This window comes from Simochromis diagramma, unplaced genomic scaffold, assembly GCF_900408965.1.
Source record: "Simochromis diagramma unplaced genomic scaffold, fSimDia1.1 OVJJ01000802.1, whole genome shotgun sequence".
Lineage (NCBI taxonomy): Eukaryota > Metazoa > Chordata > Actinopteri > Cichliformes > Cichlidae > Simochromis > Simochromis diagramma.
The window spans coordinates 19,292,808-19,307,283 of record NW_024387492.1 but is presented as its reverse complement, the minus strand read 5'-3'; the positions used below and the strand labels follow the sequence as shown (position 1 = coordinate 19,307,283).

Below are 14,476 nucleotides of genomic sequence, written 5' to 3'. Positions count from 1 at the left end.
GTCCACGAATATAAACAAAGCGAGGCAGAATAAAACACTATTTTGCCTTGAGTAAAACGTTATATTTCTCCCATCTGGAGTTGCCTAATCCCACAGTGACAGCCCAGCTGACCAAAAATGAGCAAAAACAAGTCATCAGTAAGCATGCTCGCCATGTACAACCAAGGCAATGATTGCGTTACCTTATGTGGATAATCTATGATTTTTATAAGAATTCGGCAATCTGAGAATTAAATATGTCCACTATATTTATTTTAGGGGTGGGACTTGATTAAAAAAAATTAATCTAATTAATTAGAGGCTTTATAATTAATTAATCTTGATTAATTGCACAAGAAATTTTTTTTTTAATTTTAAAAGGTTTTAGTGGGGGACAGAACAAATAATAGACATGGACATGAATATTGCAAACTCAAGCTCTTTTGATTTATAGGGGGGAAAACTGCATTTAAATGCAAAACAGAGAAACAAAAATAATATCCCTGGCCAAATTGGGCAGACTTAGAAATAAAGTGCTATTTTAAGTACTTTTAGTACATTTTTAAAATGGTATTGTCTTTAAATAATAATAAAAATTTCAAAATAAAGTGCAGTTTTTCTTCTAAAAGAATTAGGCAGAAACATAAAAGGCTATTTGAACAGCTTCACCTTTAAAATCTGAATAATCTTAGCCAACATTATTTTGTACATTAGGCTAAAACGGTGTGATCATCAAACATTTTAGTGCAAAAATAAACCCATTGGACTCACAATAACTCCATTCTTACTTACAGTCCGTCTCTTTCAGCCAGTTACTTAGACAAACTAGCCTGTTCACATTTTCAGAGCTCAAGGCAGCTCTCTTTTTTGTTACTATGTGACCTGCAAGTCTGCAACAGTCTCTCACATGAGACAGAAGTGGCCAGACTAATCAAATACTTGCAGGCCAGGACAGACAGCTGTGGGTCGGCCCCTGCTCGACTGGACCACTACTGCGGCGGGCAGTCTGCCTCCCTGATGGTGGATTCTGCTCTGTAAAAACTCAGGGCCCTGTTACACAGGGTTTCCTCATCTAAATCTGTAGCACATTTTCTAAACCCCTATCTTCTACCACTGCTAGTGGTCTACAGTCCAGAGCAATCCATTTTGCGAGACAATCTGTAAGTTTGTCCGACGCTGATTTAGTAATTTTGGTCCTGAAGCCAGTCATTTCATCAAGTTTGGATTGCCAAACTGGGACTGCTAGCACTAACAGCTCCTAGTTTCTGTGCTCGCTGCAACATGTTTTGCATTTAGATGGTACTGTAAGGTTGAAGTGCTGCGGTGGTATGCAAACTCCTTTTTGCACAGTTTGCACAAAACCACGCTTTTATCAAGACTTCTGCTATGTAGTCTTTTAAAGTGTAATTTAAATTAAATGAGTCCTAACTGTCGCTACCCGATCGGTACCGGAAACCCGATCGGTACCCCGCATGCGCGAAAGGTGTCTACTTCCGGTCGTAGCGTTTTACGATAGTTATGGGTCAGAGTATCTGTTAAGATGTTAAGAATAATAAGTATATCTTAAAATGTTTGCAATAATGAAGCATTTCAGTACAATGTAGACAAAAACGAAAAATAAAAAGATAGTTACGGATCAGGACTCTCCGATCCTTACTGCGCATGTGTGAAGTCGGAGCGTACAAATCGGGTCTACCCGATCCGTACCACGCATGTGCATGTGTTTTCTTCTTCTTCTGTTCGTTTAATGGCAGTTTACTCCCCAGTGTACGAGGATACCGCCACCTGCTGACCGAGCGAATGAACCCTATTATAAACTGAATTAGTGTGATTTCAAATGCGTGTTAAATTTGATTTAGCGATAGTCGAGTGTGTTTATGCTTGTCTGTGAGGAGAGGATTGTTGGAATAGTGATGATGATGTGCGCCATCACTGTCAATTGTCAGTAAACACTTAATCTGGCTGATGAATCTTCACGTGACACATTGCTAAGTCAATATTATTAAGTCTGTAATTAGGCGCCATTCTTCTTATTTTACGGCGCTGTTGTTCAATCGGGGGACGCTCTCTGTTGAGGAGAAAAGCATGAATTTGTTTGTAAACGGATTATCCATTGTTTAAATGTCCCGGGCAGTCGAAAAGGAGGCAGAGCTGTTGAGAAATGCTAGGAGCTAACTGGGTGCTAACCGTGTCATTCAAATATATTGAATGTCGCAATGTTGGCAAAGAGAGGAAGTGACGTAAGATTTGCGCATGCGGGGTACCGATCGGGTTTCCGGTACGGATCGGGTAGTGACACTAACAACACACTTTCTTCTGATTCTTCCATTTTTGTAGCTGTGTGCATCAGTGTAATCGGTATGCCAGGAAGTCATGCATTGACAAAAGTTCCCCTTTGCTTGGAATTCAAAGTGCGATTAAATGCATTAATGTTTTTATAACGCATTATTTTTTTCAAATTCATTATTCGCAATTAATGCATTAAAATTCCCGCCTTCATTTATTTATGATTATAAATTAAGCCACTGCTAACAAAGTTGATTAAAAAAAATTGCTAGCTCTTTGTGCAGGTGCCAAAATTCCTCTGTGTAGGAAAAACCCTTTTTGCTGGCACTTCATCAATACTGCAGCTCAAGTAAAAGCAATGTGATAACATTTCTGTATCAACATTTTGCAACGCTTCATGTAGTCTGCCATAAATGTAACTTCTGATGTGATAATGAAAATAAAGTAATGACAAAATTATGAGCTCGATTTTATCTTGTGATCTCATCAGTTGAATTTCACTGATCAGTCAGTTTTTGGCAATTCATTTAATGGTTTAACACATTTTAATGCAAACATCATTTGTTTACATGTATTTTACGACATAATTTCACGAGCTTAGACGTTTATAACCTTACTGATAAAAAAAAGCTAGGTTGATATGGTTGATAATTGTTTTTATTACTCATCTTTTGGCTGATCATGAACCAATAAAGATTCACAGTATCTCCGGCTCTATCCGTGTAATGTTTGTCAGTGTTGTAAAAAAAGGCATGCAGCCGGTCTTACCTTTGCCCTGACGTGTCGCATGGCGAGCCCTTCCTCTTGCGTAACTCTGGCGTGGCAGGGTCCAGAGGGCTTTCCCCTACTGCACTCATTTTCAGCTTTAACTGACCTGCGGGGGTGGGAAACACATGGTAAAAAGAAGTGTCAGGAATAAAATGAGAGCAGCCATTAATGTAAATCCCACAGCTTCCCCCCCCCCCCCCAGATCCATTCCTACAAACCAGTGCAGATAAAAGAGCACAGGAAAGCCACAGATTTTGTAAAGACTTTGGACAACTATTTCTTTAAATTCCTACTGTCAGGCAGAGCTAACCACACATGCACAAAATCCAAGGCCACACTGAATCTCCTCGGTCAGACAAGACCGACTCTGCTGTTTTGTTTTTCCTTGTAAAACAAATTCCCAATTAAAACAAAAGTCAATAACACTATCAAACACTACTGTAATAATCCAAATAATCACATGGCGCTATGATTGTGTGTATTTCTGTCAACACCATCATCAATCAACATGATCACCAATTTAACTACACAAGTTTACCCCTTTTACACAGGTGCATCTTCTTTAATATTTGTCCTGACCAGTCCTTTTTTAAAATCACCTTCACCTGCAGTTTTCTACCAACCTCTGAATATAGTTCAAGAAGAGTATTTTGTGCTGAGAACATTTTAATTCACTATTAATGCTGAGTGGCTAATATTAGGCTAACCTACATGTTTCAACTGATAAGCCATGTATGAGGTTGACAAATTAGTTACATGTCACTCTCATCCTTTACTCTTCCAAATGATCCGGACACCTTGCCCTACATATGTAGTCTTGAATTATTATCTACAACAGTGTGGACCAACCAGTAGACAATAATGAGAGTCTATGACTGACTGACAGTTGTTCCAGGTGACAAATTTAGCAACAATTATTCAGATTTGTGAGCAATCAAACTAATTTAAATACTGCTGAAATGTGTAGCACGTTGAGTCATACATCTTCTTTGCATGTTAAAGTCCTTGAGCTGAAAGTGGCTGCAGATCAGCCACTTTCATCACTGGAGTTTTTACAGCCAATGTACAGCCACTCATTTCTCACAATATGTTCTGCAGTTTCAATAAGTTTCCCACTGGCACTATAAGCTCTCAGAAACAAGTTAACTAGTGTTGAATATCAATTAAATATTAAATATTTCATCATCTAGTGGACGTCCAAGCAACATCTGGCTTTTCCCATTCATAGTTTACCTACTATTACATAGCATCTCACAAGTACTACAAGAAATACACTGTAATATGCAAATGCAATTGATATGAGCATTTTTGTACAGAGATTGCTGACTGCTTACAAATAACGGAAATCTTTTCAATTTCTGTAGCCTGTATTCACAGGACAGTTCAGAGTAGACAGGAAAGCGGGAAGAGGATGTGTAGAGTGACTAGGTAAGCTACAGCGGCGCCTCTGGATTTCTAAAAGGAAGGTGAGACATAAACATGAATAAAAGCCTTTCAACTACTTGTGGGAAATTTCTTTTTCTTTAAAATTTACATTCATGTGTTGTGACTGAAAGAAAAATCTGTACACATACACACAACCTCTTTAGCCCACTGAAAAACAGGCTGCCATTGTCACAAGTATTGGGTGCCGCTGCAAGTCCATGCTGCTCACGGGATGCTAATCCTTCCTGACTAGCACTGTTTACATTTCACCTCAAATCACCCCGCTCTGCTTCCGCCTTCCTTGTAGTGCTAACCCACTGCACTTAAAAAACATCCATCCACAACAGTGAGAAATTCAGCCCAGTTTCAGAGTCAGAGATTAGTATGTATTTAATATAAGAGCCTGAGCTGCAAGTATGATATATAATTTATTCTTGTTTATGTTACAAATGTGTTAATTCTGGCTATATTTTAAGGAAAAAACATTTATAACACACATCAGGTGATATTAATGGCTCGACTGGAATCTAGGAATAAAAATAAGAGTTAAAAAAGACATTTTTACGTAGCCAACATCTTTTTTTGCCTACCAAATATCTAAAAAAAAAAAAAAAAAAAATGTTAATGCTTTAGTCAACCCTTAACTTGGTATATGTTCATAAAAAAGGCCAGAGGCTCTAATTTCATTTGTCAGATAAAATAGTAATAATATTTAGTTTGATATCAACATGCCTCCAAAGGCACCAAATATTGACTAATTTTAAATGTATGTTTTTTTATTTATTTATCTTTTGTAACTTAACCTTGAAAATTAACGTTTGCACTTACAGACTGATGGACTGTTTCACCTGTAATGTTAAGTGTAAGAGAAAGAGGATCCATCTTTTCAGAGTGACCTTCCCATCATAACGCTCATCATTTATGATGGTTAACAAGCTCAGGTAAAGCCGGTACGTTTCTGGGAACGCATCTACAAATTTACAGTTCACTGTCAGAAAGAGAACACCAGGTGCAGTGATTATGTCTGATAATGTACCAAGCAAGCAACACCAAATGCATCTGCCGAACGCCCTGTACTCACTCGCCTTATAGATAGGTTTAATTTATCAGTCTACAACAAGAGGATGCTTTATGCTTTCTGTTTTGTACCATGAAAACAACCACTTATACTTTTTCTCAGAATGATTCAAAATGAATTTGTGAAGCCCATCGGCTAGGCACAACCAGATTTTTACATCTCAGGGCACATGGCCTGAGATGTAAAAATCTGCAGGCCTGAGTATATCGGTCAGTTATTTTTAACCAATTTTGTATGTATTTTTAGTTCATCTGTCAGAGAACAGCGTCATTTCAGTCCTAGTTTGAACGTTTAATTGCTGCTAACCAGCAAGCAAAAGAAATTGCAGTCACAAGTCTGTGCCAACTGGTTGGTTCAGCTCTTTATCTCATTCAGGTGCTCCACTGAGACTAAGGGCAGGTATTGCACTTATATACATTTAAGTCACTTACAATGTGTACACAGTTCCAGCAATCTAATGATGGCCAAACCAGTGGGCACCAGTGTGGAACGACAGGCCTGAAGCGTTGCAGAGATGGATGGGCATCCGACCAGGGCAACACTGCTTTATTCTCTTTGTTTGAGGCTACAAGCTGCCTTTGTTCCCTTAGTTTCAGACTAAAGCACCAGTAAGGTTAACGTTAATCCTCAAGATTAACCTGTTTGTAAGTATTTGGCTGGGCACAGCCTATGAAGGGGGCTTTTCAACCTACACAAACACGTCTAAAAACCTAACAGCGTAGCTTGACGTGAATGATGCCATGCACATGTCAAACCCTGGTTGAAAAGTGGTCCTGAACACAAAAGGAAGTGATACCAGAAGCATATTTGAGAATGCTTCAAATGTAAGAAGGCCACTGCAGTGTAAAGTCACTAAGCTCATTTTGTGCACCACCCCTGTACTCCCTCTTGCATACATTACTGTACTTGGAAAGAGGTGATGCTGGTGGGATATTAAGTTATAAGTAACTGGTAAAAAACATTAAATGCTAATGTCTATCGTTACCAAACTACGTGTCAAACAGTAACACATGAGTCGATTCTCCATTACAGTCTTGGTGTGCTTTTAGGGCTCGTTTCTGACTGCGTCTTCTCAGCCAAAAGAGCTGACGCGGTGAAGCAACAGGAGCATCTTCGATAGAGAGCTAATTATTTCAAGTGACTCACATGCCCCTTCAGTCCGATTCTGGGTTCTGCTGATCAACGGAAACAAAAGTAAGGGGTCTGAGTGTAACATTTACTGATAATAAAGCTTGAGGATCAAAATTTAGTAAGACCCCTAGCATTTGGAGACCCCTGTGAGAAAATAACAAAGGAGGAAGGGGCTGGGAAATGGTCTTCAAACAGAGGAAAAACGTGGGACACCAACATGGTACTGTAATAACTAAACAAGCTGAACAGGACATGTATCCTCAGATGAGGCCATGGCCATTTCAAATGTTCTGAGGTTCAGCAACCATTTTTAAAGGTTTAAAAAAATAAAATAAAATCCCCCTGTTGTGATGATGTAAGTGCTCTATCTAGGGAAAAATATCAATATCCAGTTTTTACGCAATTTACACCCAGTTAAGTGTGAATTTTCACACTTTTCACACTTCACTCACCAACACGCTTATATAAACAAACAAAAGAATCCATCGACTACCATCCATGCGAAATATTGCAAATATTCGTTATTAAGCATGACTACAAAGGATTTAAAACAAACGAAAGACATTCAGCACAAAGTTTTCATTCTTAGCACCCACATGGCTGTCTTTAAGCAAGGTTTCTGCAGCAGTTTGTCTGTGGACAACCAGTCAAGGCAGATAAAACCGCTTTGTTTGTGCTCGGGTAAATCTCACATCAGAGTGCTTTAGACAGTTGTCTATGTTCTGCGTATTTGCTGTATGAGGAGAGGATGTGACACTCAAGTAACAGAGTGTAAGAATTGTTATTTTCTGCGAGAAAAAAAAAGCTTTTACAGCAAAGATGGCAAACTTTTAAGCATAAAAAAATAAATAAAATATGACTGTTTATATCTGCCTTAATAAGTGCCTGGAGGCGTTTCAGGATCCTGGTGAAACTTGACCCTAAAAGACGAGAGGCTTCTTTGTCCCTGGCTGCCCGATTACCATCTCAAATGCAAACTGGAGCATCTACCAATGATCTGAATGCAAGTGTAGACTGTATATAAAAGATGGAAATGGTCACCCAGGCTTTGGAGTTCAACTTGTGAAGTTTTAAGAGTGTTTTGGCCCTGGTTGCATAGGCTTTTTGGAGCCAGAAGTTAAAGTACTTGGATGAAATGAGGGAGTTTTAAGCTATGAGCAAGTGCTGCACCCATAGATGTTACAACAGCTACACCCCAGCATAGGTACCTCCTAATTAGTGTTAAGAATTAGAATTTACTCCAAAAATCTCCAGCACAAGCACAGTGGGGCCATAAAATTCAATTACTACAATTAACAAATATGACCCCAAGCAGACACCAATCAGCTACAGCTGCCTGTGCCAGAACAGTGCCAACTACCCCCAAGTACTATTATAAAACAACTCATACTTTTGTATTAAGAAGGGCTAAGCTATTTACTGAGGCCAAAACTGTTTCTGTTTATTTTAAATGTTTATTTTTAATTTTCTGTAGCTTTATAATGCTGTAAAATGGCATAATTGAACATGGCTCGTTTTTGGAACCAGACTCCAGTGGCCACTAGTGGAACTGCAGTTTTGGTCTTCATATGAGAGTTTTGGGGGAATCTTTAAATTGGAGCTACAAACAACATCCCGTACTACACTCCGACCCTTTAAGCCGCATGAGAGTCTGCATACTACAACAAATACTGTGAGAAGTGACACATGATATACTTCAAAACCACACTTTGACTAATACCTTAATCCATCCAAGCCTTAATCCATCCCTTTAAATAAAATTCAAAGTTCAAACAAAAACTCCACAATTATGATACTCGCTACCTGAACCACCTTCAGTCTCAGTTTCAAAACTGTCACAACACTCCGTGCTTCTACTGCATACACCATTATCTAATCACTGAAATGAAATGACAAAAAGTTAAGTGCACTTTTTCATATATTCTGATACGCTTAAGTGAAAAGTTAGGCACCCTAGTGCCAGCTGGTGTGAAAAAGTTAGTTTGGAGTCCAGCACCCAGCCCTACATTTACAGGCAGTCACACTATGAAAGCTACCACATTTCAAATTAGTGGTTAAATATGAATCCTCTCACTAATGTGGCCCTACGATGAAACGGTCAGGTCCGTGATGAGAAGTTCAAGTGCTCTCCTTTAACCTTCCATTTTCTCCACTCCACATACATTTATTCAATTATGGAATTTGTGCAGCAGGATTCACATATTGTTGTCTTCTCTCCTTTTTCTATTAAAAAAAAAAACAAAAACCCCACAGCAGATTAAACAGAGGATTTATCTAAGCACTAAGCAGCACATTAAACAGTCTGCTATATTACTACCCTTAACTGTCCCTTTTGAATGAGTATAACTCACAGCGGATGACAGCTTTCACAGTTTGCACTTCTTATAGCATTCAAGCTGTGCTGCATATGACTGAAACAATCATAATTAGTTACAGCTGCAGCGCGAGCATATCCTCAAACACACTTTCACACATATCAGCTTCAAAGTAAACAGAAAGTAGGGACCAAACAAAAAATAACATTAAAAAAAGGGGGAGAGAGGAAAACTCACACTCTAACCCACAAACCTGTAGACCAGGTCCTGCACCTTTTGACCTCACCTCCCTCTCCGTATGTGCTGTATGGTGAGAGCCTTCAGTCGCCAAAGAGAAAGAAGAAAAAGCAGCAGCAGCAACGCAACAGACTCAGACCTTTGAGAAACACAGTCCACTGCCTCCACGGGCTCCCCATTTCAGCCGTCTCAGTATCTTTAAGTTTGTCTCTTCTCCTTCAAAGATCCTTCAAAGCTTCCCTCTGCTTCCGCAGAGCTGCATGTACACACGTGCGCGCGCGAACACACATGCGCAGGCATGCATGTGCTCAGCAGCCGTAATGTATGGCTTGGAGAAGGGGGAGTAAGGAAGAGACCACCAGCTACAGAGCAGGGCTTGAAGAGTGTGGAAAACAAGGAGATAAGGAGGACCTAAATGACATTTAGCCTCAATACAGACCCATTATTTATCTTTCTAATGTAGACACAACCTTTCACCAGGTCCCATTTTATTATTTTGGCTCCTTCAAAGAACCTTTATCTTTTGGATAAAACAGCGACAAAAAAGAAAGAAAGAAGAAAGCACAGAAAGATTCCCTCAGATTCACATGTCAAGGTTTCCATCTTGAGCCTGATATTAATCGACCTGACCAGAGATTTGATCAGAATTAAATATGACTGGATCTTCAGTAATGCCATAAACAGATGTGAAAAGGTTATAGTAAAAGGCTAATAGCTTAATATCTTTAAATAATTATCTGTAAAATAAGCTCACGACACTGCTCATGCATGCAGCATGGCCACCCCTCTTTACTGCATCATGTTGGTACAACCCATGCTCAGTCACTGTTGCTGAGGCCCACCCTCTCAAATATAGGACATGACCAGAGAATGTATACAGCTTCAGCAAGGCATATAGAGCAGCCAGTGACTTATATGTTCTTTCATGTGTCAAGTGAAACATAGCAAATCAGGATGCAAACGTGCCGGTGGAAAATTGAGTGTGCAGGTTCACTACAGTCACGTAACCAGCAGGTTCAACTGAGCAGCTGCTTCTCTGAAAAGGCTTCAAGCTGAGGAGATTTTTTTATTTCCCCATGTGGTTTCCACATGAGGGCAGGCTTAGGATTTGGTTTCTCACAATTCAATTAACAAACAAACAGATTCTCTCATTACTCTCATTACTTAATATTAGTTAAATATCATTAATAAAATAGAGTGGAGTCAAATATTGTGACAGAAGTAACTCAAGTTATTCTCAGTGGATTCGAAAAAAATAAATGTATTGAATACTCAAGGTGCTTTCCATGCTGCAGAGTTATATGGTAGAGAAAGTAATTGCAAAGCCAAATAAACTGGAGGTGCCATGCTCAAAAGCTTTTTGATCTGACCATGCAATCAAAAGAAGGACTGGCAAAAGGTCAGATGCTGGCTTATTTTAAGTAGATACATAAAGCAAAGGTGCCTTTGTTGTGCCACTGGAAAAAACAATATGAATTTCTCTGTTATTTCACTTCATTTAATTCACAGAAAAGAACCCTATGCAGGAAATTCCCTGGCTCAGTTTGTTTGTTTGTTAGCAAGATTACTGAAAAATGTATCTAAAGATTTGCATGAAATTATAGCAGAGGTGGGTGCTGGCACAAGTTAAATGTGATTAACATCTGAAGACAATCCTAAATCAGATCTGAATCCAGGAAGGATTTGCTACCATAGTGAGATTAGATGAAAAGGGGCAATGTTGTCTCATATCTTTGTAATTACACATAAAAATGAATTAATAAAAAATTGGGAGGCATCGTCTTGATGTTCAAGTAAATAGCACAAACTACCCTGGCTTCCTACATTCTTCTGCATAATGGGAATTTAGTATTTTCCATTCCATATATTGTCTGCTTATAAATGAAATATGCAGTCTAGTCTAACATTTCCAAACCAGCCGTCGATTTACAAAAAAGGAAAAAGAAATAGAAATGTCGTTTGACTTTTCAAACAAATGTTGTGACCTACAGTTTATGTAGAGCAAAGATTGAATTGGCTTGATTTTAGAGTGCGCCGCAAGCTTGCTTTCCAAAACAAACTATTACCCTGTCTGCATACAAATTTTCTACAAATTAAATCAGTCCCAAAGCATGGACCCCCATGCGAGGGGTACTTTGAAGTCCAGTTTGGAGCATGTAAGCAATGAAAAAGAATGTTTTCTATGGAAAAAGACACAAATATCCTCAGTTAAGTTTTTTTTTCTTTTTTTACTAAATCTTTAAGTGAAATTTATAAGGAAAAATCAGTTCAGTGCATCTCCAATGTCATCAGTCATGGCACTGAGACAAAGATTTACTGACCTATCATTAGCCATTTTTTACTTACCAAAATTGCTATCAGCTTGTCAGATGGCTACTTGGCGGAAGGGATATTTTAAAAAGGGGGGAACGACAGGTGCTGATATTGCTTAGTTGGTTGAGCAGCTGACCATTACACTGAAGGATGTTCAAACAGGTAAAGTACTGCTTGCTGCTCTGACCTGGGTATGATCAAGCTCCAGACCCATTCCTGCATGTCATTCACCCTCATTCTTACTACTTTCCTGTCTACTCTCTGCATTGTCCTAGCCACAAAAAGGCCCAAAAATTGACACAGCATTAAAAGAACAATTGCATAAAATGCATCATAATTTCTATATTAACATATTTTCTCCATGTCTAGTCTTGGTTTGAAAATAGTTCCCAAATGAAAGTTCCGCCTCACATTTGTGAAGTCTATGGTGAACTCAGTGACTGCAAGGTGCTGCAAAATAAACCCAAATCCTCACCCTCCACCCTCTGTGACAGTTGGTATGAAGCGTTTGTCCTGATATTTGCTGTTTGGTTTTCTCAGAACATGGTGTTGTGCATTATGGCCAAACATCTCCACTTTAGTCTCATCTGTCCAAAGGAAACTGTTTTAAAAGTCTTGTGGTTTGCTCAGATCCCACTGTGCATACCTAAGCCATGCTGTCAGGTTCTTTTTAGAAAGAACAGGCTTTTTCCCGGCAATCCTTCCAAACAATCCATTACCTGTTCAGTCTTTTCTAATTATGCCATGATGAAGTGACCTGGGTGATTTTGCCAGCCAGGAAATTTTAATAGACAAGGTCATACTTGCTGATGATTAGTTGATCAAGTTCATTTGATTAGCAGTGCCCGTCTGCTACTTACCCCTCTTGACTCCTATGAAAGAAGATCCTACAGCCGCATGGATTGAATTGGCATCCATGCGGCTGTAGGATCACAACCAATATGACCAAATTGGCTCACAATCAATTATTTTAAAATAGGGAATAAAAAGCAAAAACAGATGTATTTTATTTCTTTATTGGAACAGTCTGGTGGTATTCTTGCTTTGTAATAGACAGTCTGAGCTCTGTAAGTACCAACATCATAAATGATATAAACATCAGTCTGTCTATAGCACAGTTTTTAGCACTATGCTGCCATCAGTTTTGATTGGCGAGAGACTGTCCCAATAGGTTCCTTAAATGAGCGGTTTTCTCTTCAAGTGAAAATGTGCACCCAATTCTCACTTGCTGAATATTGTTTCAGTAGCAGAGGGTTACATTTGGCACGCCATAAGAAAAAAGTCTTGCAAACTATGCAAAAAAGCCATGTTCTTCAGCTACAGTTAGGGTAATCTATAGCAAAATACAAAATTTTGCTCTACAAGGGCCTGATATCCACTTACAAGGACATTATACTGCCACTGTTCTATCAAAATTTAAAACTAATGTCTTCATATGTGGATCTCATTTTTCTCAGAAACAAAAATCAGGTAAAAAAAAAAAAAAATACAAATCTGGTAATCTTTGTTTTTACATTCATCAGGTCCCAATCAGCCCAAATAGCAAAAAGAAATTAAAAATGCATGCCATGAAAGAGTTCCGGGGTTAAAGCTAAAAGTCTGCACTTCAATTGCATGTGAGTTGTGTCATTTAATATCCATTGTGATAATCCGTTGTCTAATCTCTTTCCAAATATATACGCACTTAACTGTATAAATTGCTTTTAAAACTGCTGGAAATGACTCATTTAAACACATATCTGGCTTACCTCAACATCATATCTATGTTAGTGTTTTGAGTATATGTAGTCAAAGTTATCTGTGCAAATCCAAGAAAGATAAAAGCAAGGCTGCAACAAACAATAATAAATCTGCCAACATTTTTTCTTTGTTGTTTCGCTTTTTAGTCCAAGATCTTCAAGGTCCGCCAATGCTGCGCTTCGGTGGAAACACCAAAACGCCCAAAAATGTAAGATCTATGACCTTAAAAAACTGCAACTTAAGAAATGTTAATGTTGACGACTGTGTTCCAAGTTAAACAGTTGGAATCACTGATGTATGTTTTTGTTTTTGTTTTTTGGTGGTTTATTTACTTCAAAAGATGATCAGGAAATTCTCAACAAAATCATTTTTTCAAAAACCTTATTTACCCATGTTTAAACCTGTAAAAGTTAGTTTTCAAATGGTGAAACCAGAAATAACCAGAAAGAAATGCTAAAAACTCAGATGTACATTAGAAAAATTGACTGACTTCCAAAATTGTTGCACTTAGTTATTGTCAGCAAATAAGACATGTCAGCCACCCTGTATGGGACAACAACCATAACAACAACAACAGCTGGTTACAGCTAATGTTAGGCTTAAATTTTACAAAAATCCAGCTTATCCAACAGGCTATATGTTTGAGGTGACTTCTGCAAAAGTGTAAAATATTGCAAAATATTTCACTGACAAATATCAATTTTTTGCTCCCAATTTATTGTCTAGTGTTGGCATTCTTCACATATATTATATAGTGTGTACAAAAATGTGTTCATACTTGCACTGAAATGCAAACTGCCTAGCCTCTATGCTACGCATGCTTCCAAATCCCAATGAAAAACCATTAAACATTCAAAAAAATGCTGTTGTGGCCCTTTAAGATTCCCTGCTTCTCAACTGAATACCCTGTTAAGTTCCAGCCCATTGTTTCCCAACCATCTGTGAACACCCAGATCCAGGATGTTTACCAAGAGTAAGAAATAACCTTGGACTACACACAGCTCCTCAGACATTATGACAGTTAGCCAGAGATCTTAGTGTATAGAAAGCACAGCACAAAGCTGTTTTTAGAGGTGAGAGACAACCAGAGAATTGCTACCTGTAGTTGCCCTGTTCATTTATGTAACCAAAATATAGAAATATACATTTTCGCTGAGATAGAAGTATCCTCTCGCTGTTTTCTGAGCAAAACATACGATATTCC

At 38.5% G+C, this 14,476-nt stretch overlaps 1 protein-coding gene across 7 annotated transcripts in view; it reads right to left on the bottom strand.

The window, feature by feature from the left end:
- Positions 1-14,476, bottom strand: part of ncoa1 (nuclear receptor coactivator 1) — an 82,598-nt gene that overhangs the window by 38,014 nt on the left and 30,108 nt on the right. For 6 of the 7 annotated variants that reach the window (XM_040018580.1, XM_040018585.1, XM_040018587.1 and 3 more), the window contains one exon: positions 3,034-3,139. In XM_040018580.1, the coding sequence (XP_039874514.1) occupies positions 3,034-3,122 (89 nt within the window). In that variant the 5' untranslated portion in view covers positions 3,123-3,139. Of the gene's footprint in view, positions 1-3,033; positions 3,140-4,367; positions 12,970-14,476 lie in introns of those variants that run through there. The other variant, XM_040018584.1, reaches the window with a different exon arrangement.